Source organism: Urocampus carinirostris, chromosome 11 (genome assembly GCF_059441175.1).
Source record: "Urocampus carinirostris isolate Australia breed hairy pipefish chromosome 11, RoL_Ucar_1.0, whole genome shotgun sequence".
Classification (NCBI taxonomy): domain Eukaryota; kingdom Metazoa; phylum Chordata; class Actinopteri; order Syngnathiformes; family Syngnathidae; genus Urocampus; species Urocampus carinirostris.
The window spans coordinates 18,291,693-18,315,839 of NC_142359.1; the positions used below are offsets into that span (position 1 = coordinate 18,291,693).

At 40.1% G+C, this 24,147-nt stretch overlaps 3 protein-coding genes across 4 annotated transcripts in view; 2 read left to right on the top strand and 1 right to left on the bottom strand.

Annotated features, from left to right (window-relative positions):
• Positions 1-1,047: 1,047 nt before the first annotated feature.
• On the top strand, positions 1,048-13,587 carry leap2 (liver-expressed antimicrobial peptide 2). The gene is made up of 3 exons (XM_088348039.1): positions 1,048-1,295; positions 3,141-3,292; positions 13,249-13,587. The coding sequence occupies exons 1-3, from the start codon at positions 1,218-1,220 to the stop codon at positions 13,301-13,303; spliced, it is 285 nt and encodes a 94-aa protein (XP_088204165.1). The 5' UTR covers positions 1,048-1,217; the 3' UTR covers positions 13,304-13,587.
• Positions 7,309-11,153, top strand: LOC148356618 (zinc finger BED domain-containing protein 4-like). The gene is made up of 3 exons (XM_088348038.1): positions 7,309-7,653; positions 8,716-10,106; positions 10,312-11,153. Exons 2-3 carry the CDS (start codon positions 8,879-8,881, stop codon positions 10,701-10,703), a joined length of 1,620 nt encoding a protein of 539 aa, XP_088204164.1. The 5' UTR covers positions 7,309-7,653; positions 8,716-8,878; the 3' UTR covers positions 10,704-11,153.
• Positions 13,588-18,015: 4,428 nt separating the features above from the next.
• The window catches only part of LOC148356619 (sodium/calcium exchanger 1-like), a 124,500-nt gene continuing 118,368 nt past the window's right edge, over positions 18,016-24,147 (bottom strand). For both annotated transcript variants that reach the window (XM_088348661.1, XM_088348662.1), the window contains one exon: positions 18,016-23,527. In XM_088348661.1, the coding sequence (XP_088204787.1) occupies positions 23,148-23,527 (380 nt within the window). In that variant the 3' untranslated portion in view covers positions 18,016-23,147. The remainder of the gene's footprint in view (positions 23,528-24,147) is intronic.

Here is a 24,147-nt window from a genome sequence, read left to right on the forward strand (position 1 = left end):
CAAGGAAAAACTCAAAAACCTCAACATGAGGAAAATGAAGAAACCTTGCACATGAGGTAATCCCCCTTCCAGGATGACCAGGCTGCAATGGATGTTGCAATAACAAATAATAAACAGATATTGTTAACATAAAATAACCACTTACTGTACACTTAGAATTAAAGTAGCTGTAACTTTAAATATAAATGTACTCACAAATCTTTATAACACAGTTTTTGGGGGGGTTTATTAGTCTGAATGCAAAAATTGGCTGATGCAGGCCCTAAGCAGTCCTGAGCGGAGAGGGGTCTTGAACGGTTTCTAGTGGTAGACTCTAGGACTGCTCGTGAGCTGGATATTCCTTCGTATAGCTAGGTAGATTTTTGTTTGAATAAAAACCTTGTAAATCGAAATTGTCGTGTGAAGCAGTGCTCATATAAAGAGGTACCACACTATCTTGCTTCTCAAGGAGGATGTGAATCATGACCAAGATGGCTTTACAGTTCAGACAGAACCAAATTTGCTCCATGACCTGTGAGGAAGATTTCCAAGCCCAGCAACAGACAGACATCCCCTTGTGGTCTCCTTATGTCCACATTGAGGGACTCAAAGTCCCTTTTCAGGCCCTAAAATGTTTGTGTTGAAGGTCAGTCTGAGTCAACAGTGAGATGCTGCCAATGGTATCGCTGCCATCAGGTGGAAATCTGGCGGAGCAGACATATGCTTACGTAAACCCAACCAAAAATATCCCTGTTACGAAAAGCCCTGACGTGATTTATCGTAAGAATGGATCGGCATTTCTTTTTCTCTTACACTGGATTTTAACTGCAACCAGGTACAAAGTTTCACTTCTTAAGATAGTTTCACCAATGTGCGCTCACACACACACACATACATTTTAAAACCGGCCTCACGTGTGCGCGCCTTATCTCCTTGTGCACACAAGGAATGAGGGTAAAGTGTGTGTGTTTGCAAACACCGAGTCCCATTTAGGCCACAGAGGTGACTACCCCCGCAACCCTAACCCAAAAGTGAGGGAGCGGGTGATGACCTAGTACAAAAGTGACACGAGCATGCACGCACATGCGCCACCAGCGGACTGGTGCGTCTTTATAAGGCGGAGCAGCAAATGAAACCTGCAGCCGCCGTACAATTCCTCCACAGAGACTAGAGGCAGGCTCATATCATCTGTTTTTTTTTATCATTTCATTTTTTGGGTAAACAAATTGCGAATCGATATGCAGAAGAAAGGCGTCTCTCAGGGGAAACTCTCTCTCGGCCTCCTGTTGCTGATGGTGCTGCTTCTCTCCCGGCAGGTAAGTCCCACCTGAACGAAGCCGAAGTCGCCGGGTGCTGATCTATTCTGTAGCAGATCTTCTCAATAGCTTTGATAAATGCGATTCTTCCTTCTGGATTCTTAGTCATCTGTTCTACAGCTCCACCAATTTGTATCACTTCTGGAAGGGCCATTTATAACACAGCAAGTTATTGTTTACAACCTTTCCTATTGATAGCAATATTTAGTGAAACAGGCACTGGTACCGCATTGAATCCCACCCAAAAGGATATTATAGCCTTCAAGTCGTTGCTAGCAAGGCAGTGTTTGTTATTGCATTGGAAATCTCTAAGGCACCCTTCCGTTTCTCTGTGGCTCAAGAACACTGTGTGCTTTCTGAAACTAGAAAAAAATAAGTACACTTTGAGAGGGTCTGCCACGCAATTTTTCCAAAAATGGTTTCATCTAATCCAGGCATGTCAACCTCGGTTAGGCTCGGGGCCAGGACCCAGACTTTATTTTCCCAGTGGGCCAGATCAGCAAAAAAATTTCAATTATTTAGCTTTGTTTTTCAGTTTTTGGCTTTATTATTGAGTCTACATTTGTAGTCTACCGGACAAATTATAATCACATATGAGAAGGGATCTTTTCTAAGCAAAACCCATAAATTCACAAACGATGGGGAAACCAAAGATTTTCATGTTTGTTATTGATTGTGTTAACAAGCGCTATCTAAATGCAGACCAGTTACCATTAAGCATTTGAGTCGATACAGCTTTACATCTGAAGCAACTCTCCACAAACATCACAAACCTAAACTAAGTTGAGTGAAATTTATGAATTTAAGTATGCTCGCCTCAGTTTTAACAGTGATCGGGCAATAACATCGGATGAAACTACTAAAATGGACAAATTGAATCTGAGAAAATACTGCACATTATTCTTTAACATGAATTGGCACGGCGGCTGGATGGTTTAGTGCGCTACCCTGAGGTTTTGAGTTTTTCCTTGCCCGCATGTTGGTTTAAGATCAGGCGATGGTGTAATTGTAATCCTATGCAGTCCTTTGAGGCATTTTTGTGATTAAGGGCTATCCAAATAAATGTGACTTGACTTGACTACCCCATGGTGTGAAGGCCCCATGGTTCAATTCCAGCTACCGCAGCTACTCTGTGGAATTTGCATGTTCTCCCCATGCCTGTGTGGGTTTGGGTCTGGTTTCCTACCACAATCCAAAAACATGCATGTCAAGTTAATCGGCTGGTCCAAATTGTCCCTAGGTGTGAAGCGAGTGAGTTGTCTGTCTATGTGTGCTTTATGACTGGCTGGCAGCCAGTTCAGGGTGTCCCCTGCCCACTGTCCAAAGATGCCTGGGACGGTCTCCAGCACCCCTGCAACCCTAGTGAGATAATGGAAGGATGAAACCAGACAGGACGTCAGCTCTTTTAAACTTTTGCTGCTCTACAGCAGTGTGAAGGAGCATTTTGGTTGTATCTAAAAAAACAAATCATAACTTTTGACAGAAATGAGCTTTACAATTTACAGACGGCCAGATTAAATCATCCAACGGGCCAGATTTATCCCATGGGACATATATTTTTAGATGCCTGCTCTAATCAAAGCTTGAAAGAGTAAGTGTCCTTGATGCGTGCCAGATAGTTTTGTTTTTTATTTAATTTTTTGCTGTTTGTGTATGATTTGAAGTACTCACACACATAGCCAACCATATAAAGTCGAGCTGGGGTGTTTATTTGTGTATATTTATTCCCCCGCACCCAGCACTTTTTGACTTCCGATTGTTTTTAAATTTGCACTTGTTGGGAAAAAAAGACAATGTATGTTCAATTGTAATCCTGTTGTAATGAAAACAAAATCTGTGTTGCAGGTGGGCTCGATTCCATTGCACGGCCGGGAGCAGAATGCGAATTCGCCGCACAATAGAATAGCGCGAATGAGCCCGCTATGGAGGATCATGAACAGCAAACCTTTCGGGGCTTTTTGCCAGAACAACTACGAATGCTCAACCGGACTCTGCAGGTACTGGACGTGGAGAATAGCCAATGGAGCTCTCCTTTGCTTAGAAGTGACATTTCTACTAAAGCTATGCTCCGTTTAGTTGCACAATTTTGTGGAATAAATACGATTAATTATCATTTAATAAATCCGCCATAGAAGGGGAGTCAAAGTCATTTTAGTTTGGGGCCACTCGGGAGAAAAATATTCTCACTGGGCCAGATAAGTAAAATGAATGGCATAAAGCTGGAGGGTTGGGGTCTATTTGGAGGCTCACAATCAAGTTAATTATAAAACGACTACTGAGGGTCTTTTTTTCTTTTACCCAGATTTGATCTCAACTGCTATTGTAAAAGTAAATGGTAAATGTTTTGCATTCATATAGCGCTTTTCAAGTCAATGAAGACCTTCCAAAGCTTTACAATGTGCTTCACACTTACCCATTCACACTCACACTCCAGTAGGGAGTCAGCCATGCAAGGCACCTACTTGCTTATTGTGGGCATTAGAAGAAAAGAAAAAAAAAGAAAAACAACAATTCAATTAATTTCCACTATAGTTTATTTTACTCGGGGAACTCAATGTAAACAAACACTTATGTATATGATTGATTTACCATTTTTTAAGTATTTCCTTTTTTATCTTATTTTTTTAATGAAAATGTTTAGCTAAATATAGGAAATCTGCTGTTAAATATTATATCTATTATAATAAGGAGCCAAAACTTCTTTAAACATTCGCTTTTTCAAATTGTATTGTATTTTAATGTGATTTTATAGGACTTTTATTTTTTAAACGAATGTTTATGCCTTAAACAGGTTATTATGTTTCAGTCTACAATATATTATTCAATTGTATAATAATTGTAAAAACAAAGGTTTCCAAAGAAATACACAAACTATTATTAAAACATGTATTTTCTAAATACTCTACAAATCTTATTTATTTGACATAACATGAGCCTTACCTAAAAGGAGCGGACATAGTTGTCTGCCATCTTGCTGCTACGGGTAGCCAAAAACTTTTAAAAAAGTCCAGCCAGAAAAATGAGAAGTAAAATAGTGCGTTTCGGTCACTTTTGGTCTCTATAGTTTGTATTCTTTTTTGTGCTTTTTTGCACCCGTTTTTGTTTGCTACTCTGTACAGCAATATCTAGTGCTCAAATAATACACACTGTCCCTTTAAAAAAAACTGTCATTTGGCTGATGTTTTAAGGGTCTAAAATCAGTCTGTTAGACATTGAAAAATATATTGGAAGGAGTCATAGACATATCAACCATAGAAAAAGTGTTTTGCGATTATTTTTCCTGTTTTTTATTTCAAATACCTGACAATTGACGTAAATCCGGGGAAGTCTGGTCATGTTTCTGCGGTTTTCGAATTGTATATCAATCCATCCAGGCGAAATTGTATTTTTAGGCAGGGTTGGGTAGGGTTACTTTAACTTGATTACTTTTAATTACTTTTGGATTACTCCAATACCAAATATGCTAATAAAAGACAAAAGAAACTAAATATGAATAAAATGATAGATAGATAGATAGATAGATAGATAGATAGATAGATAGATACTTTGTTCATCCCCGAAGGGAAATTCACATTTCCAGCAGCATCCCTGAGCTGAGAACAATCGAGAACAATCGAAAATAACACGGGAGCTGCTGGAGTGGCTGCCATTCGTGACGGCGCCGGAAGAAAAGATTCAATTTGAATCATGTACAAACAAACAAACCTGATTATAAGGCTCACCCTGTACCTTTTTACAAAACATTTTGTACATACATAAGCCGCATCTGACTATGTGCTCATATTGAAACACAAGATATTTACAAAGAAATACAGTACTGTACACACAGTTTTAATACTATATGGTACCTTAACCCCTCAACGTTCTGAAGGCCCGCCAGTGGCCTTCCAGCACCTATTTGGTAAACAAATAGGTGTCAGTCTCTTAAATATGTCATGCCTCATTATTGGAAAGCTTAAAGTCTTAGGATTGTATGATATGCGGACCATTTTAATATATACTCATCAGAGAAACATCATGATAAGTCTGAAACAAGAAACCCTAAAACTATAAAGCCGGCATAACTCACCATTACGTCCCTTGCCTGTCTTGAACTTCTTTGAATGTGACTCACAACACGTGGTAAGCTTTCTCTCCTGGCTTTGATCTCTTTGATCTCCGGCAAAACGAACATAAAATGCGACAGAAACAAAATGAAAATAAATCCAAACAGCTCACCAACATCATTTTTGCCGTTCCATGTATTCCGTTACTCCCCAAGCCTGCACAAAATTTAGTAATTTTATTCATATTTAGTTTCTTTTGTCTTTTATTAGCATATTTGGTATTGGAGTAATCCAAAAGTAATTGAAAGTAATCAAGTTAAAGTAACCCTACCCAACCCTGGTCCTGGCCCACAAATTCAAACATATTCACTTTCAGAAATGTGTTTTGGGTTTGTTCATTATCTAAATCCAGACATGGGGACTTGAGACTTAGTGACTTGGACTCGAGTCGACTCGAGTCGCTGTTTTTATGACTTGTGACTTGACTTGGACTTGGCAATCTAAGACTCGGGACTTGACTTGACTTGAGCCACGATGACTTGAATGACTTGCGTGTTCATATATATATATATATTTCATTATTTAAATAATGATGACAATTACAGTACGGGATGCGGGCTGAGAAACGCTCTCATGTCACGCCCACTCTGCCCATGCGCCACACACCTCCACGGCAACCACCTGAAGTCAGCATGTCTGCTCCGAGGGTAGTAACTTTTGGCTTCAAAAACTTCTGTGAAGAAGGTAAACGGCGAACAGCGCAGTGCAAATTTTGCAACGGGAAAATTTCGGACAGCCAGACCACCGCCTCAAATTTCATCCGACATTTGAAGAGCCATTCTGCCCAGTAAGTGTTTGTCAGTGTTAATATCTGTTTGTCAATGTGTTAATATCTGGTGAGTTGGATGTTGGCTAATGTCTGTGAATATTGTCATTCACCCAGGTCATTTTATCCATACAGTTTAGTTGTAGGCAACTGGACTTCTAATTTGAGCTTGAGGAACTTCCATGAGGAACATCTACAGCTCAATCTCTAAAAAGTCCAGTTGCTTACTCTTTGGTTGTTAGCTAAGAGTGAGCGGCAGGGCGATTTAGCCGCTGCACAGGGGGGTTTCAGTTTATCATTGTGACATTCTTATGCAGAGACGAGAGGTTATCGTAACCTGCGTCAATGATGCTTCATTCATTTACTTTTATAAACATTGCAGTATGTTTGAGTAAAACGAATGCATTTGTGCTCATAGTGCCTCGTCTATCCTACAACGGGTAACGCAAAAGACAAGCCAGGCATATTGAGCTAGGAGCTACGGATAAACGGGCTGTCTAATTGAGAAAATAGGGTAGGCTAAGCGGTGAAGTTGAGAAGGACACGTGCACTGTACATGATCAAAAATCAGGGATGTGATTTGACCAAAGTGAAATTATCTGAAAATTAGGCGGGGGTCTGGGGGCCGCGGGCACCCAGCTAGGTCCAGGGCAGTGCCCTGGTGGGGGGAGAAGTGGGGCGAAGCCCCCCGGAGGTCATGGGTTTTCCGTGTTTTTAAGTACTTTCAATGCACTCAGATGACAAAGAAATAGACAAAACAACAGCATACATTTTCAATGTATTTTGAACTATCCCATATAAAATTACAGTTTAAGTCAACTCAAAATCAGTCACATTAAAAAACATTGGACTGCCTTTGCTATTAAAAACTATCACTGAGAATATCATCATATCTAACTCATGTGATTACTAAGTTAACACATAAATCATGTTGAAGAGTTCAAATTTCATGAACAAATAATTGTATCATGACCAAATGAAAAGTAACTCATATTAGAACATACCATAAATGTCTTTGTTATAGAAGAAGATGTTATCTATAAATGAAAGTACTGTAGTGGGTTGTACATAATTCACCCACGGAACCATTGTTTAGTTAGCGAGTTCCTAGGGGGACTCTTAATTCGGCCGGTTCTAGCCACTCTCGTGTTTGTTTTGTTATCGCCAGTTTAAATGTCATTAAAGCAGCTTTCGTTGGCACCTTTGTTTGACACTCCGCTTACGACTCCCGTCTCTGCTCGCTACATTGGATCACGTCGGGGTCACCAACATTTGTAGATAATTCCTTCTCTAACCAGTCCGATCGAAACTTGTTTTTTTACGATCTTAGCAATTTCTTTAACTCGCGGAGCATCTTTGCGTTCGATCTCGGACATCTTTCTTTAAACACTCGGCAAAAACGTGTGAGAAATGAACAATGGCATACTCCTACGCCTTTATAAGGAGCGCGTTTATTGGTCAACACGGAGACTTCAACCAATCGCAAGTACGTTTCATTTCAGTTACGGAAACACTAAAATGGAACGCTGTCGAGACGAAATCGTTTTTTTTACCATTTAAAAGAATCGGAAATTTTAAAATTTTATTTTTGGAGCGAAAGCGGAATTCCGCGAATTAGCGGAAAAATCACATCCCTGAAAAATGTGTCTTTGCCTTAATGTTATAGTCTCAATCTGCATATAATTTGGAAGTGTTGGCAAAAGGGCACCTTCCACGATTGGGGAGAGTGTGGGGTTGGCGGCAGCTGCAGGGGGATCCGCTCTTTTTCACAGGCATGCTGATCGTACATAGTCAAGTCAAAGTCAGTTTTATTTGCCAGTTCCTTCAAATGTACTTGACATAAAACGGAATCGAAATTACGTTCCACACTGTCCTATGCGTAGACATTGACAACAATAAAGTGCAATAAAAGTGCAACAATAAAGCCTGGCTATCGCGACTATTAATAAACTGTGATAAACGTGTGATAAACTCATCACACGAGTTTAGTCTGGCCAACCATCCGAGAGGCTGCGTTGATCAAATGCCTCTGTGTACTACTGGACTATGCTACAACCAATCAGACTACAACGTCATCACGCTAAAACCGCCTCAATCGTGCAGGCTAGATCAAAAGTTATGCCAGTAGTCTCCAAATCAAATAGTGACAATAATGTTAATCCAATCTTATAATTAAGACCACTAAGTCGACAATTATGGAAGTTTTTTTTGTAGTTTTTTTTTAGTAACTTTTTAGTATAAAAATAAATATTAGCTCATTATTTTCTTTAAAAATTTTGATTTCATGGTTGGAAATGTTAAATAAATTGTTTTATTTATTAACTATCACATGGTTAAGATATACCAGCTTTATGAGCATAAAAAAGTAAAAAAATGTGGTAAAAGCTTCAGTTACAGTTGATTTGATATTAAGTAATATCATCCAGAAGATAGATAAAAAAAAAATACAGAAAGTTTCAAACAACTGTTTTTTTAACCATATGTCATGATTTCATGTCTGCCCAACCATACAGGACATCTCATTCTTGTTTTTGCATCTGCTTCACAGATATGCAGAGTATGAAAGGACAAGAAACGCCTGCACTGATACTACACAGCCTGCAATATCACAGTTCATCCAGTCTCGTCCTCTGGAAGCATATTCAGCAAATCATCCCAAACAGAAGTCCATAACCAATGCTATTGTTACAGATCTTGTGATTGGATGTAGCATGCCCCTTTCAATGACGGAAAATAAACATTTCAGGCACTTCATGTCTGTGGTCGACTCCAAATACCAGCCTATCTGCCGCAGAACAATAACTTCAACAATAGAATCACTTGTTGCAGACATGCAAGAAAAGATCAAAGTGATTCTTGCTGGTGTAGACCATGTGTCGGTTACCATAGACATTTGGTCAGATAGGAGGATGCGCGGCTTTTTGGGAGTCACTGGCCATGTCTTAACAACCTCAGAAGGAGTCATGCTGAAGTCATACCTGCTGGCATGCAGCAGATTCAAGGGATCTCACACAGGAGAGCGCATTGCTGAAGCCTTTGATTCCCTGTGTGAGGATTATGGCATTCGGAAAAAACTCGACTTCATAATCTGTGATAATGCTGCGAATATGAAGCGAGCATTTTCAGTCTGTTTTCCGAAGGATCAAGATGACGAAGTAACCGATGATGACAATCTGGATGATGAAGAATTGTGGGAAGACCTCTCCAGAGGTGACTGGGAGACTGTGGACCGCACAATCAACAGAGGAAGCCCTAAACGTCAGCAATGCTTTGCGCATACTCTGCAGTTAGCTGTTGGTGATGGTCTCAAGGATGCACGGATCATGAACAGTTCCTTTGCAAAATGCTCCAAGCTTAGCTCTCTCTTGCATACATCCAGCACCTTTAAAGATGCGTTTGAGGAGAAGTTTGATCAGCGAGGGATACCCGCTGCTGTAAACACACGGTGGAATTCAACTTTCCGACAAGTCAAGGCAGTGCTCTCATTCAGTCACCAGGACTTGTGCAGTGTTGTTCAGAACACGGGACACAGTGAGCTGGTCTTCTCAATTAGGGAGTGGAACTTGATGAAGGAACTTTGTGATGTGCTACAGCCATTTGCAGAGGCCACTGATCTTACTCAGGGAGAGAAGATTGTGACGATTAGCTCTGTCCTCCCCTGTGTATTGTCTCTTAACCACCACTTGGAAAGACTCAAGCCGCAAGTGCGCTTCCTGGGAAGCATGATCCATAGCCTGCAATTCTCTTTGAAGAAACGGTTCCGGGGAATCTTCGTTAATGTGAAGATGTTGTCAGCTGCATCAGGGGAAGAGCTGCCATTTGCAGACCCAGTCTACATCAGGTCAGCTGTCCTGGACCCGGCTTTCTCCATGATGTGGCTTCAGCATGATGTGCTTGTCACCGATGATGTCAAGAATAACATTGTTGACATGGTAAAAGGTCAGTGGATTTTTTTTTTTTAACGTGATGTACACTTAGGCGTGTCACCATTATCAAATTATGGAAATGTAATTCAAAACAGTTATATGAGTATTATAATCCATTTTAGAGATGATTTTGCAAGCGTATCAAACTGTGGATGTTCAATTTTGAATAATGCTCATGAGATCTTACGCTTGCCCTTTTTTTTCTTTGTTTTAATTAGATCTGATTCTACGTGAGGTGCAACCTCACACAACATCCCAGAGTCCTGAATTCCTAGAGGAGGAAAGCGAAAGCCAGCAAGAAGACAGCACTGGCCTATTCTCAGGCTACAAAAAACGCCGCAAGCAGGACCCAACCACCAACCCAGAGACACAACTAAATAACTATTTTTCTCTTTGTTGTGGGCAGCCTTGTCTGTCCTTCTGGGACGCAAACAGGGCTGTCCTCCCTGCCCTTTTTCCTGTTGCAATGAAAGCTTTGTCAGTGCCAGCCTCAAGTTCCCCAGTGGAAAGAGTCTTCAGCCATGGTGGAATCATTATGAGACCCCATCGAGCTCGGCTTGCAGATAAGACCCTGTCTAATCTTCTATTTTGCAAATGCAATACCTTGTAAAAAGGGAATGACTGATGGATATACAGTGACTGAGTGAGTGAGTTAATTTGTGTCATTGTGAGTGAGTGAGTGAGTGAGTGAGTGAGTGAGTGAGTGAGTGAGTGAGTGAGTGAGTGAGTGAGTGAGTGAGTGAGTGAGTGAGTGAGTGAGTGAGTGAGTGAGTGAGTGAGTGAGTGAGTGAGTGAGAGTGTGTGAGTGTGTGTGAGTGTGTGAGTGAGAGAGAGAGGAGAAATGTAACAAAGTTTAATAATAATAAGCTATTTGTTTTAGCTGTTATTTGTTTCCTCATAAAAAGGGATTGACTTATGGATATACTGTTTGAGTGAGTGACAGAAAGCGTGTGAGAGAGAAATCTGCAAAGAAAAGAGCAAGAGAAATGTGACAGTTTAATCCTCTGTAAGTTAGTATTTGTTTTAGCTGTTATTGTTACTTTGTAAAAGTAAAAAAAAAGTAAAAGTTTGGGTTTCGATCTACAGATCACTTTTTCTGTCAATAAATACCAAATACTGACGATATCACTGTTTGTTTGAGTCTATGATGTATTTTACTGAACATGAGTATTTAGGATACAAATATTTTATTACAGGTTAGGCACATTAGCCAAGGATGATTACTTGATTTCTTATATATTGCCTTTCACTTTATTAAGATCAGATTCTGAAGCTAAAATTACAACAGTACGCCAAAGGTGACTTGACTTGGACTTGACTTGACCTATTACAGGACTTGACTTGACTTGACTTGACACAGCCTGTGACTTGACTTGACTTGACTTGCCCAAGAAAAAAATACTTGGGACTTACTTGAGACTTGCACATGTGTGACTTGGTCCCATGTCTGTCTAAATCACTCGTGGCACGTAGGCCAGATCATTCTATGTAGCCTTCAAGGCAATGCTGGGAGGAGCTCAAGATAAAAACGAGGGTCAAACACTGACCTGTGGCATTAATCAAGTCCCCTGGTTATCGCCAAAGCTAATCTCCATTCCACAATGCTGTATTTGTTGACGACCAGAGCCGGGGCCAAGGCTAAGCGAGCTAAGCGGCTGCTTAAAGCTTTGCAGCCACTAGGGGGCCCACAAGAGTGGCTAACTTATCCCCCACTGTCACTTTGTGTGTACTCTCAAAAATACCTCTACCGAAATACAACAAAAATACTACAATACTAAATCCTCAAAAACAGGGACCTCATATAATTCGTTCTGAAATTTTTTTTTTTTTTCATAGAATTACAACAAAAATACTATTACAGTAATACTTTATGACAAAATAGTACTACAGAATGATTTACTCCAAAAGTACTACAAAAAACAAATACAGTAATATTGCAAAAATACTAAAGAAATATGACAAAAATCCTACTACGAAAATACTACAAAAAACTACAAAAAAATCCTACTAAAATTCTGCTTTGGAAATACGTCAATTATACTACTGAAATACCAAAAAAATACCAATACATAAAACCATATTATAAAAGACTACTAGAAAAATCTTACTCCAAAAATACTACTACAAGAGGTTTACAACAGAAATACTGCAAATTACACCTGTAGCGATACTACAAAAATTTTCCTTTGGAAATATTACAAAAATACTACAAAAATAAAAGTGCAGAAAGACCGCCAGCATTGGAAAAACCTGGTTCATCTGGTCGGCTCAACGCACAGGTACCCCCGACCTTCGCTGGAGCAATAATCAATCAATCAACACTGTACAACAAAAATACTACAAAAATACTACAGATATACCACAAATAGTCTTATAAGGAAATGCTTCAAAATACAACAAAGATAGCACAAACACACTAAAAAACATAATACTACAGTAATACCACAAAAATATCATAATCATAAAACTACTGTCATAATACAAAATACTGCAAAAATACTACAGCTATCCAACAAAAAAATATATACTTTGAAAATACAAAAAAAGTACTACAGAAATACAACAAAATGCTACAAAAAATTACTTCAGAAATACTACAAAAATAGTACAAAAATAAAGCTACATTAACAACAAATAAACCGACAGAATTTCAGTAAAAATTTGACTCCAGAAATACTAAAAGAAAAACCTAAAATAAAATAGATAACAAATGAAGTGCTTAAAACAGGAACCTATTATAGTATTTTGCTCTAATTGTAATATTTTCAAAACCAAGTTGATAAAAGAAATATATTTAAAAAGAAGTGTAAAATGTCACATAGTGCTAAATAGTTCTCCAAATAGTTGCCCAGCCCTGGAATAGTCCATGGAATGAGGTCTAGTAGGTATAGAAATTCTCAAGTAATCGGGGGCCCCAAAATCTAATCTTGCTAAGGGCCCCGTGAAGGCTTGCATCCTGATGTTTATACATACTTAGATCCCAAACAAAAACATTATCAACACCCTCCTTCGCTGGCGGGTGATAACACTGAGCCCTTCCCCAAGGTCCAAAAATCCTCTTCAAAACACAGTACGAACGATAAGACGGATAAAATATCAGGGATATCACTCCCGGTTTGATTGAGGCCTTTATCGAACTTTGTTCTATTTTCCAGGGCGGGACGTTGCTCTACCCTGCAGCAGCCAACTTGGGAGCCCGTCAACGACTAGGCAAGACCTCCACTCGACATCTATGTTGCCTTCACGAATCACGGATAATCCTCTTGCGATTCCTTCCTGTTTTATTTATTGCACTGCATTCTCTCATCACACATCAGGCGACAGGATTGTGCAATGCTTTATTCGTATGATTGTTCTCGGGAAACTTGCACCTGAATGTGGTGCACAATGATGAGGAAATGATGCACTTTCAAAAAAAACAAAAGACAATATCTTTGTACTGTTCGCTGTCTGCTCTGAGTTGCAGCTGCAATTAAACAAACTCTTTGACTTGCTTTGTGAATGGATTCTTTTTCCTCTCTTGTCTCAGTTCCGTTTCCATGCTTTGCTATTAGAGCTTGTATTCTTTTGTAGTCATATAGCTGTTAGTAATAATAGGTTTTATTTATGAAAATGTTGACTTCTGGGGGCAGCTGAGAGGTTAGCGCGTCCGTGGCACGGTTCTGAGGTCATTGATTTAAATCCAGCTACCAGCCTTCCTGTGCAGAGTTTGCATGTTCTCCCCGTATGTTTCTTCCCACTTTCCAAAAACATGCATGTTTGGTTAATTGGCTGGTTCAAATTGTCCCGAGGTGTGAAAGATTTTCTTGTACGTCGTACACGTCTTAAAATGCATAATAAAAGTACTTTGTACGACAAAAACGTACAGGCAATTGTATAATACTTGTAAAAAGAATAAAGGTTTCCAATGAAATACACAAACTATTATTAAAATATGTATTTTCGAAATACTCTACAAAAAAGCATTTATTTGACATAACTTGAGCCTTACCTCAAATATCTGACATAGTTGTTTGCCATCTTTCTGCTACGGGTAGCCAAAAACTTCAAAATGTCCAGCCAGAAAAATGAGAAGTAAAATAGTGCGTTTTGGTCACTTTTAGACTCTATAGTTTGTATTCTTCTTTGTGCTTTTTAGCACCCGTTTTTGGTTGTGCTACTATGAACAGCGATATCTAGCGCTCAAATAACACTCACTGTCCCTTTAAAAAAATGTCTCTTGGTGAATGTTTAAAGGTCTAAAATCAGTTTGTCAGACATTTAAAAATATATTGAAAAGAGTCATAGACACATCAACCATAGAAAAAGAGTTTTGTAGTTATTTTTCTTGTTTTTTATTTCAAAAATCGGACAATTGGTGTAACTTCGGAGTAGTCTGGTAATGTTTCCTCCCGGTTCTCAAAAAAAATCCATGTCAGGTTAATTGGCTGTTTCAAATTGTCCCTAGGTGTAAAAGAGCGAGTCAAGTCAAGTCAGATTTATTTGTATAGCCCTTAATTACACCATCTTCTGATCTAAATTCTACATTAGGGCAAGGAAAAACTCAAAACCTCCGCACGAGGAGAAAAGAAACCTTGAGAAGGGGCCTCACAAGTGGTAATCCCCCTTCCAGGATGACCAGGGTGCATTAGATTTAGCATTGGGTAACAGTAAACAAAACATAGTGAACATCAATAATAGAAAACAATAGGTAGTATGTTGAAATTTGTCCAGAAAGTGCATGACAGAAACGATGCAGCTTCCCATCTCTGCCGGCTGGTCGATGCAGGCGTTGACGTGCTTCAGGTCCAAACACTAGTCCGCTGACTCATCTCAAATTGTCCTTCTCCCTTATATCACCACCAGCCAGGCAGTCGGAAATAGACAGGAATAGAAAAGTATAAGGTGGGCATCAATCATAAGCAATTGAATAGAAGTGGGTCTTAAGTCTAGATTTAAAAAATTCCACTGAGGTTGCAGATCTTATCTCCGGAGGAAGAGCATACCCTAGCACCGAGGCCCGGATGGAGAACGCTCTCGAGCCTGCAGACTTCTTCTTGGCTCTTGGAGGCTCAAGTGTTCAGGCATTATTCGAGCTGAGGCTCTGTGCAGGGACATAGGGGGAAATCAAAATCGCAGAGATAAGAGGGAGTAAGTCCATACAAACATTTGTATGTTAGTAAGAGAACCTTAAAGTCACATTTTAAGCGGACTGGGAGCCAGTGCAAGTTAGCTAATTTATGAGTTACATGGTCAAACCTTGTCTTAGTCAAAGGTCTTGCTGCCGCATTTTGAACCAACTGCAAACTTTTGATGCTAGACATCGGGAGACCAGAAAGCAATTAATTACAGTCATGAAGTCGAGAAGCAATAAAAGCATGAATTAGAACCTCTGCATCTGAGTAAGTTGTCTGTCTCTGTGTCCCCTGCCCACTGCACGAAGACGTCTGGGATGGGCTCCAGCACCACCCTGCTGTGGATAAGCGGTGCAGATAATGGATGGATGGATGTTCACTTCAGTTATAAAAAAACATAAGAATGAATCATGATTATAAAACATGTGAACACATGCTTACCAGACTGTTAGATTGTTAAAATGTGTCACTGAATATATGGTCACAATTGCACGAGTTTTCTAGCGATATTAGTTCTTATTTAATGATCACATCATTACTTTGATCATCATATTATTCGTTTAGTTGTTATAAATGCACCTCATGCTTATCCACATTGTCATGATTACCTAAGTGGAGCCACCTGGGTTAATCTTCTGGCGCGCTTGAGTGCGCTTCCTGATTGGTTTATGTTCCCTTTTTAAGCACGCTACGCCGAGACCTCTTCGTCTGAGGATTACTTCTGTACCCCGTATGTCTCTCCTGGTTACCTGTGCCTTCTTGACCTGTTTACCTGATTCTGCCTGCCTCCGATCCGACCTGCTTCCGTCCCACGCTACGATCTTCTCTCCAGTCCCGGTAAACTCGACCTGCTTCCGTCCCACGCTACGATTGGCTACGTGTTCTGAAGTTGTCTTCACGGCGTTGCTGCTGACGTTCGACGGTCATCGCGTCTCCCGCTAACCCCTTACGCTTCCCCAAATAAAAAACTTGTAACTCACGCTCTGGGGTCTCCTGCTCTGTTCTGGTCCTGACACACATAATTGAATGAAGTCTTCATTTCTTTTGTTCACCTTATGTTTTAATGTATCATTCCTTCAGTACTTTCCCAGGAATGTTTCCAAGTAGTCTTCTGTCCCTTATTTTATGATATAACCTTTGAAATCCAATTTGGTCGAGTGTCAACAAAAAAAAACCTCTTTTGTGAAGATGTGACTTCCTTTTTTTTGTCCTTTCGCTTGAAAAATTCATGCTTTGTTAAATTATTGTCAGGCACCAGAAACAGAGACAGAATCCAATTGCTTTCATTTCTTAGTTTTATTGAGAAGAAGGCGAAGGCTAGCACCCACAATCCAGTGATCGTTGACTGCGGGGAGCAGATCGCTCGGAATGCGGAAGTGGCGCCAGCTGCTGCTCGTTGTCTGATTGGTTCCCCTCCTATTAAAACTCAACGCTTCCATTCACCTTGTGAGTCCATCAGCGAACCTCCGCACATGCAAGACAAGCACTATCTGACTCTGCCTCCCGTCTGTTCCATCCTTACCTGTATCCTGCTCGTCCGCCCCTGGCTTCCCGATCGTCTCCGGCTCCCTGACTTTTTCCTTCCTTCGACCACGCTCCGATCTCCCGCCCCGGCTACTCGACTCGTTTATGCCCATCGACCACGGTCCGATCACCCGTCCCAGCTACTCAACTCGTTTCCGCCTTCCGACCACGCTCTGATCCCGTGAGCTCCCTGCTCCTCCTGCCCAGCGATCGCCGGATTGCTGCCGCTTGCTTTCCCGTGCCTGACTTCTCAGCTTCCGCGATAAAGTTTGTTGTGGAACATTACGCGTTTGGGTCTACCATCTGTTCTGGTTCCAATAACTTGAATTTACGTTGATTATTTGTAAACTACTTTTAAATTAAATGTATTATTTTGTTGATTGGATGGACTTTGATCATTTGATGATCTAAATAATTGTTTTTAAAAAATCAATAAATACAACCTTGCGACAGTTACTTAGTACTTAAGTAATTTTTTCACTAAGTACTTTTTAACTTCTACTCAAGTAAGTATTTGGGTGACTACTTTTACTTGAGTAATTTCATTCTGAAGTAACAGTACTTATACTTGAGTACATTTTTTGGCTACTCTTTCCACCTCTGGCTAACGGTTAGATTATTGCAATGCACTTTATATTGGCATCTCGCAGTCGTCTGTCTGTCACTCTCAACTTTTGCAGGACCAATACCAGCAGATGTGCGCGTATTTCTCCTGTTCTGAAATCCTTTCCTGTCTATTGTTCTAAATAATATAACCTGATGTGCTGTTGGTTCAATTAACGTGCTAAGTAGAAGAAAAGGGGGTAATAATAGTTGTGCACCCCATGCATTTTATATAGCCTTTTCTTCCTCATGCCATGAGGCTCTTTAACTCCACCCAGCGGAGTAAAATCCCTCATCAAACCACACCCCCACATTGCATATTACAGAATTTTTATTGCAGTGTGTATTCTGTGTAGCACTATCTAGATACGCTACATTGGGTATTAACACGTCACATTGGGTATTTATGTATTGTATTCTTTTTGCTTTATTATTGTTTTGTTCTCCAGCGCAGGGATGCTGCTGGAAGTGTGAATTTCCCTGTGGTGATGAATAAAGTATCTATCTATCTATCTATCTATCTATCTAGCCCCCTATGCGACTGATTTTTGGTGACGCCACTAACCCTGAACCATAGGTTAAAACTCATTAAGATCGATTTTGCACGTGTTTTTCTTGATTTCCGTTTTCATACATTTTTGTGTATCTCAATTTTAAGCCATAATAAAAAAACATTCCACATACATTTGAGACACCAGGGACAGCTTTAATTTGGAAAAAATGAGGCATCATTCGAGACCAATACACACACAAATTATATACATACATATTCATGTAAAGATATCTTCCCTCTATCTTTGACATATCATATAATTTCCCTTCACGGCACACAAAAACGTCTTGTTAGTGTTGACACTTGACGCACACTTTTGCAACGATTTACCACGTCTTTTATTTTGAAACCCTACCCGCATCCTACCCTATAAAAACAGGGGGTGGGGGAGAAAAGTAGGTCAATGTAAACATTTATCACAGGATTTGTTTGGAGAGCTTAAAAAATACTATTTTACTACTTTGGAAACAACAACAGTCTATTTCGTGTTTAAATCCATGCCTGACAGATAGGTGCGCGCACACACGCATCCACGCACACTTTTATTTTGGCGGGGTTTCACCGACAAGAGATTAACAATAAATACAAATATGATTCGAGTTAAATAGGGGGTATGTATGGAACAGAAGCACTTTGTGAATATAACTGGAAAAGACGAATGGTTAAGGATGCGTCGATCGATACGTGTGCACAAAAAGATGATTTTCAAAGTTGATGTGCATTTCATGCCAGCAGGTGGCGACACACGCTCATACCAGTGGAAAGGGCTTAAACTTCCAGACTTCTCACTATGTGAACGCAAAACCCGTCAGTTATTGAAGAAATTAAGACATGGACACTACCGTTCAGAAGGTTGAGGTGGCTTATTTTTTGAGGGAAAAGCACGTTTTTAAATCAGGAATATACCCAATACATTGAAAAGGTGGTATATCACTAGTTTAGCTGCAAGTCTCTGCTTTTCAATACAATATCTACATTAGTGTATAAACGCCCATTTCCAGCAACCAGCACAGTGTTTTAATACATAGGTCACATCCGGCTCGTGAAATCCTTTTATATACATCTACTATTATGGCCCGGCTCTATGAAACGCTGATAACTCTCAAACTACAGATCCCACAATGCAGCGCTTCTGTTTCCGCCACAAGACTCCCGCATCAATCGAGTTAGCTGCAACCTGATGAACGCAGCCACTTTTAAAACGATCTACTGACAAACAACATGTCGGCCGGTTGAAAAACAAAACCACATTTGCATTGATGGTCAGTTTTTAGAGTCAGGAAGCGGGGACGTAACGCTTAGGGATGAACTTCTATCTATCATGATGTAACGGAAGGCTAAAAGGGAGAAAAGCAGGGTGACGTTTCTGTTGCTCTGGATTCAGGGATGGTAAACCCTCAAAATTGCAGAGCAAAGAGTTGATTCGGGAAACAGAGCCTTTTAAAACCGAGAAGAGGCGTAATATTTGTTTACTGAGGTTTCCAGTAAACCAATGTGTCTTCTTTGTGCAGCTACTATGGTCGAGATTAAATAATTTGATGTAAAACTGCACCACAAGACACTATATCAGAGTTTAGGTTTGTTTATTCTGGAATAACATTCTTGTCTGTTTTAAATTCATATTTATGTTTATAAAATATACATTTAAAAAAAAGGTTTTAGTGTATTTAATAAATATTCATCATGTTCGGCCCATGACCAAAGGTGTGTTGTTGTGAGTTTTGGCCCTCCGTGCAATTGAGTTTGACACCCCTGTGATAGTACATTGTGTTTGCTAATTGTGTTAGAAGGCTAACGAATGATGGGAAAACTCTTCCCCAATTATGTTAGCACAGTTGGTTAGAGTAGCAGTAAAACTGACCTTCCTTTGAGCTCGTCCAGTACCTGGAGCATCACAGTGGGTGTGATTACACTTTTAGAATGGCCAGAGAACGAGAACTTTTGTGTAAAACTTAACCGCTGGGATATCCAAACTTTTTGAGTCGCAGGCTGGTTTGAAAAAAAAATATGCGCAGGGGCCAGGCCGGAGAAAAAAAGCTGATTGATGTATTTGATTTTTGTACGGAGAGATAAAACATAAGGCAATTTATTATCTGTACAAACTGTGTTTTATTGTGTATTTATATATAGATGGACTACTTCATCCAATAAGTTTTATATATATTTATTTACAAACAAAAACTGGAATTCATGGTAATTAAACACTAAATTTGATCATTTGCAAAGAAAAACCTTTCAGGGTACTTTGGAAGTGTTTTATTGCATGAAATTTAATATGTTGATGATTTTAAAATTGATTAAAAAAAAACACAAGTTCATAAAAATGCTCTAATAATGGCCATGAGCGCAATGAAAAATATAGTTTTTATGGGGGTACAGGGATACAGGCTAAGAAATCCAGGTAAGTGCAATCGTATTGCCTACACAAATACTTCTATTTTAAGTCAAATGGAATATAAATGGGCGTTTGCGCAAATGTTAGATGGTACAACGGATGGAGTGGTGCGTGGCTTTGGTGTCAAGTGTAAATATTAAAAAGTGCAGGTCATCGTTTGACTACAAGCGGCTTTTTTTTCGTTTTTTTTTTTTTCTTATGCTTCTCTCAGCATCGTCTCGTCTGATTAAATCCATTGGTGGACCTAATATAACCCGCGTTCCGTCGCGTGGTGATCCCTGCTCTACAGTCTATTCCTGTTCTAAGAAATTGAAGATCTCCTACAACAGCGTGTACTACTCCCTTCAGTGAAGAGCACACACAGATGGAGTGGCAAAGAAAAAACCCACATCAGGGACTGGATAACATGAAGAAAAGATTAATATGGGCAGAAGAACAGACATTAAATAGAATTGTAACATAAAATCGTCTGGGTCACCTCAAACTTTTGAACGGTAGTGTAGATTACGGTTAGGTAAAGTGACATAATAAGAGTGTCAACTATGTTTCCATCTAGTTCAAGTGACAAACCCGTGTGGGATTTTTCAGTTGCGGAGAACAAATAAAAGCCTGTATTGGCTTCCTGGAAAAAAAACAACAAATAGCAAACCTGGCTCAACTTGGCTTATCCTCATCCCGAATCCAAGTGTAAACAAAGAAGAACATTAGTCTCTTTATGTTCTTCTTGAAGAAGATCCTAATCGGCGTGACCACCGGGAGAAGAAGAGCGCCTGTCGTATGAAAAGCCCGTAAACTAAAACAGTTCTGCTGGAATGTCATAGCTCGGTGGTCGGCAAACACAGAGCCACAAAGAAATAAATAAAAGTCGCTTTAGTTTTTTCTAATACTTTATATTCCGAGCTTTTTTTTTTTTTAATCCATAATCGAACTCAAAGTTTGGGTGTTTGAGAAGTCCAAACAACTGAATTCAAACCTGGATTGCAGCAGCAGGAGCTGCCTAATCCTTACCGCCTATACCGCCAGATGTAGCTCACATAGGAAAAGGCAATTGATTACATCTAATCATTGCACTATTTTTACTCATGGTACCACCTTGTTGAACATGCGGGACAACGATTAAAATTAACACCAGAACCAAATTGACAATGTATTTATTAAAATGTCCTTCAAAGTTAGATTCATCCTCAGGTACACTAAAGAGTTTTTATCCCTAGCTGTGCTTTTTTAGCATTTATTTATATCTTTCAGGACAACTCTAACGTTTGCCTCTGGTACTGTAAATAGTCTAATGATGAGATAAAATCGAATGCCTTTTCCATTGCCATCTACATCCCTAGTGGTTTAGTAGATTTAGGCGTATTCTTATTATTATTACTAGTATAGTTACTGGGCCGGTCAGGCTTTAAAACTGGTACCTGGTTTGGGGACCAGTCTTCTAGCTGATTTTCAAAATGCCAACGCAACTTTCCACAGCCATCGTCATTTCCGTTACCCGTTTCTATGTTTTGATCTCTGTCCTTATTTTTTGGTTCCGTTACAATTGCACTGGCACAAGAGGATGGTTTGTGAAAAAATAGGTAAATTTGTTCTTTCTACATAACAATTTTTAGCTCGTGTTATGTGATGACATTTTTTAACGTTGTTTCTCGTCCATCTGCTTCATAATCATCAAAGAGATTTTATGTGGACATACTGTAATATTTTTAAATCCCTACTCAGTGATTAAAGGGACAGTGTTTGATATTTGTCCCTTAGATGTCACGGTATTGTTTAGAGCAGGGCTCTCGAAAAATAGAAAGAAACAAAAAAGAAGGGAACAAAAGAAAATAGAAAGGAGAAAAAGAAAAAATATGACATGATGGAAGAAAGAGAGAACAAGTAAAATGAAAAAAAAGTAGGGAAAAAAGGTTAAAAAAAGTAAGAAAAAGAATAAAACTATTGGAGACAAGGAAAAGAAAAAAGGGTAAAAAAGAAATAAGAAAAAAGTGAGCAAAAAGAAGAAAAGAAAGGGGGGGTTAAATCACTTTTTGGGGTACCCGTTGCAGCAAGATAGCCAACAAACGAGTCAATACACACTGTTCCTTTAAATAGTATTAAGTCCTTCATTCTCATCACAACTTTTGCTATACAACCCCTTAAAATTTTCATTTTACCTCTTTCTTTTTTTTTTTTTTTTTTTTTTTTTTGTTTTGCATGAACAAGCTCTTTTTCGTTTTGGCACTGTGCCACAGCAAAATATTATGGCATGATTATTCCGGAACCCTCGCTTGTGCGTCTAGAACAGGGGTGTCAAACTCATTTGAGCTCAGGGGCCACATTGTAGAAAAACCTTTCTCACAGGGGCCGGACTACTGGATTAAATAGAGAGAAGGAAAGTCTGAGAGAGGGAAAGAAAGAGAGAGGGAATAAGTGAGGGAAACAGACAAAGAAAAGGGGAGTGGGTGAGAAATAGATATAAGAAAGAGAGAGAGATATGAATGAGATGGAGAAAGAGAAAGAGAGAGAAAGTTATAACGAGAAAGAGAGATTGAAAGAAGAAGAAAAAAGAGAGAAAGTGATAAAAGAGTGTCAGAGAGATTGAAAGAAGAAGAAAAAGGAAGAAGAAAAAAGAGAGAGAGAGATAGAAAGAGAGGGAGAGAGTAGAGAGAAAGAGTGATTAAAATAGAGAGAAGGAGAAAAAGAGAAAGCAATACAACTACAACATATTTGTGAAAGACGCCCGGCTTCGGCGACATCAAGTGGACATATTTCAACCTGCAGCTGGTCTTTCTCTCGCGCTTCTCTCAGCGTTGTCTCGCGGGCTCGGATCAATCCCCTCGGCGGGCCCGATCCGGCTCCGCGGGCCGCACGTTTGACACCCCCGGCCTAGAAGAAGGGAAGGTGGCAGTAGGCCTCCAAGGAAGCCAGCAGGATGTAGACGAGCCAAAGCGACACGAAGAAAATCGAGGTGAGCAACTTGCAAGTCCTCGGGCCGCCCAGTTCGCCACCGGCCGCTCCGGAGCGCCGCCGGTAGAGAAGCGTGAGGACGCAAACCGACGCCAGGATGGTGAAAAGGGTGACGGAGAAGGCCAGGTTGCCCGGGTCCACCCGGAAGGTCATTCCGCGGGCTCGCCAGGCAACGGCGGCAATGGTCCAGGCAACGCCGATGCCCAAGAAAACGTTGACTGCGTTGGAACCCGTCACGTTGCCGATGGACGCGTCGGCGTACTGATCCTGGATGGCCGCCACCTTGCTGGCGAACGTGTCTGGGGGGAGAGAGGGGGGGGCACAACAGGGAACCAGATTTAAGATCTTCTAGGAAATAAATATTACACTGTACCGTTTACCAAATTGTTCGAATTAGTTATCTGACTCCATTAACCAAACATAACCTTCATTCACCTAACAATGCGTGCTCGTTTCTTTTTGAGAAAATATGGAGACCGGCATTTCCACACGGGGGCAGAATTTCTTTCTTAAACAAATCAACTAAGCAAACTCCATCGAATTAGCCGAATTAGTGTCACTCGAGTCTTCGTCGAGCCTTTTCTCTCGTTCTCCCTCGATGTCCGGACCCCGATCGTTCCTGCGTCATAGAGGCTCCTCTTGCATCGGGAAGCGCTGATTATCATATCAGCCCTTGTCCCAGTTCCTGCTGTTTTCTGAAAACATCATCCTCTACATGAAGCTTCTCAGATTGTACGGAGGAATACTCTAAGAGAACAGACTCGCCATGCCAAGCTGTACAACCGTAGGGCCAAAGGATCGTCATCATTTTGCACCAAATGCATATGTTGACCATTTTTTTGCACTATAATGTCTATTTTTGCACCAAATGCATATTGCACAAACCCTACAATACCAAACTGTATGTAACATCCAATAT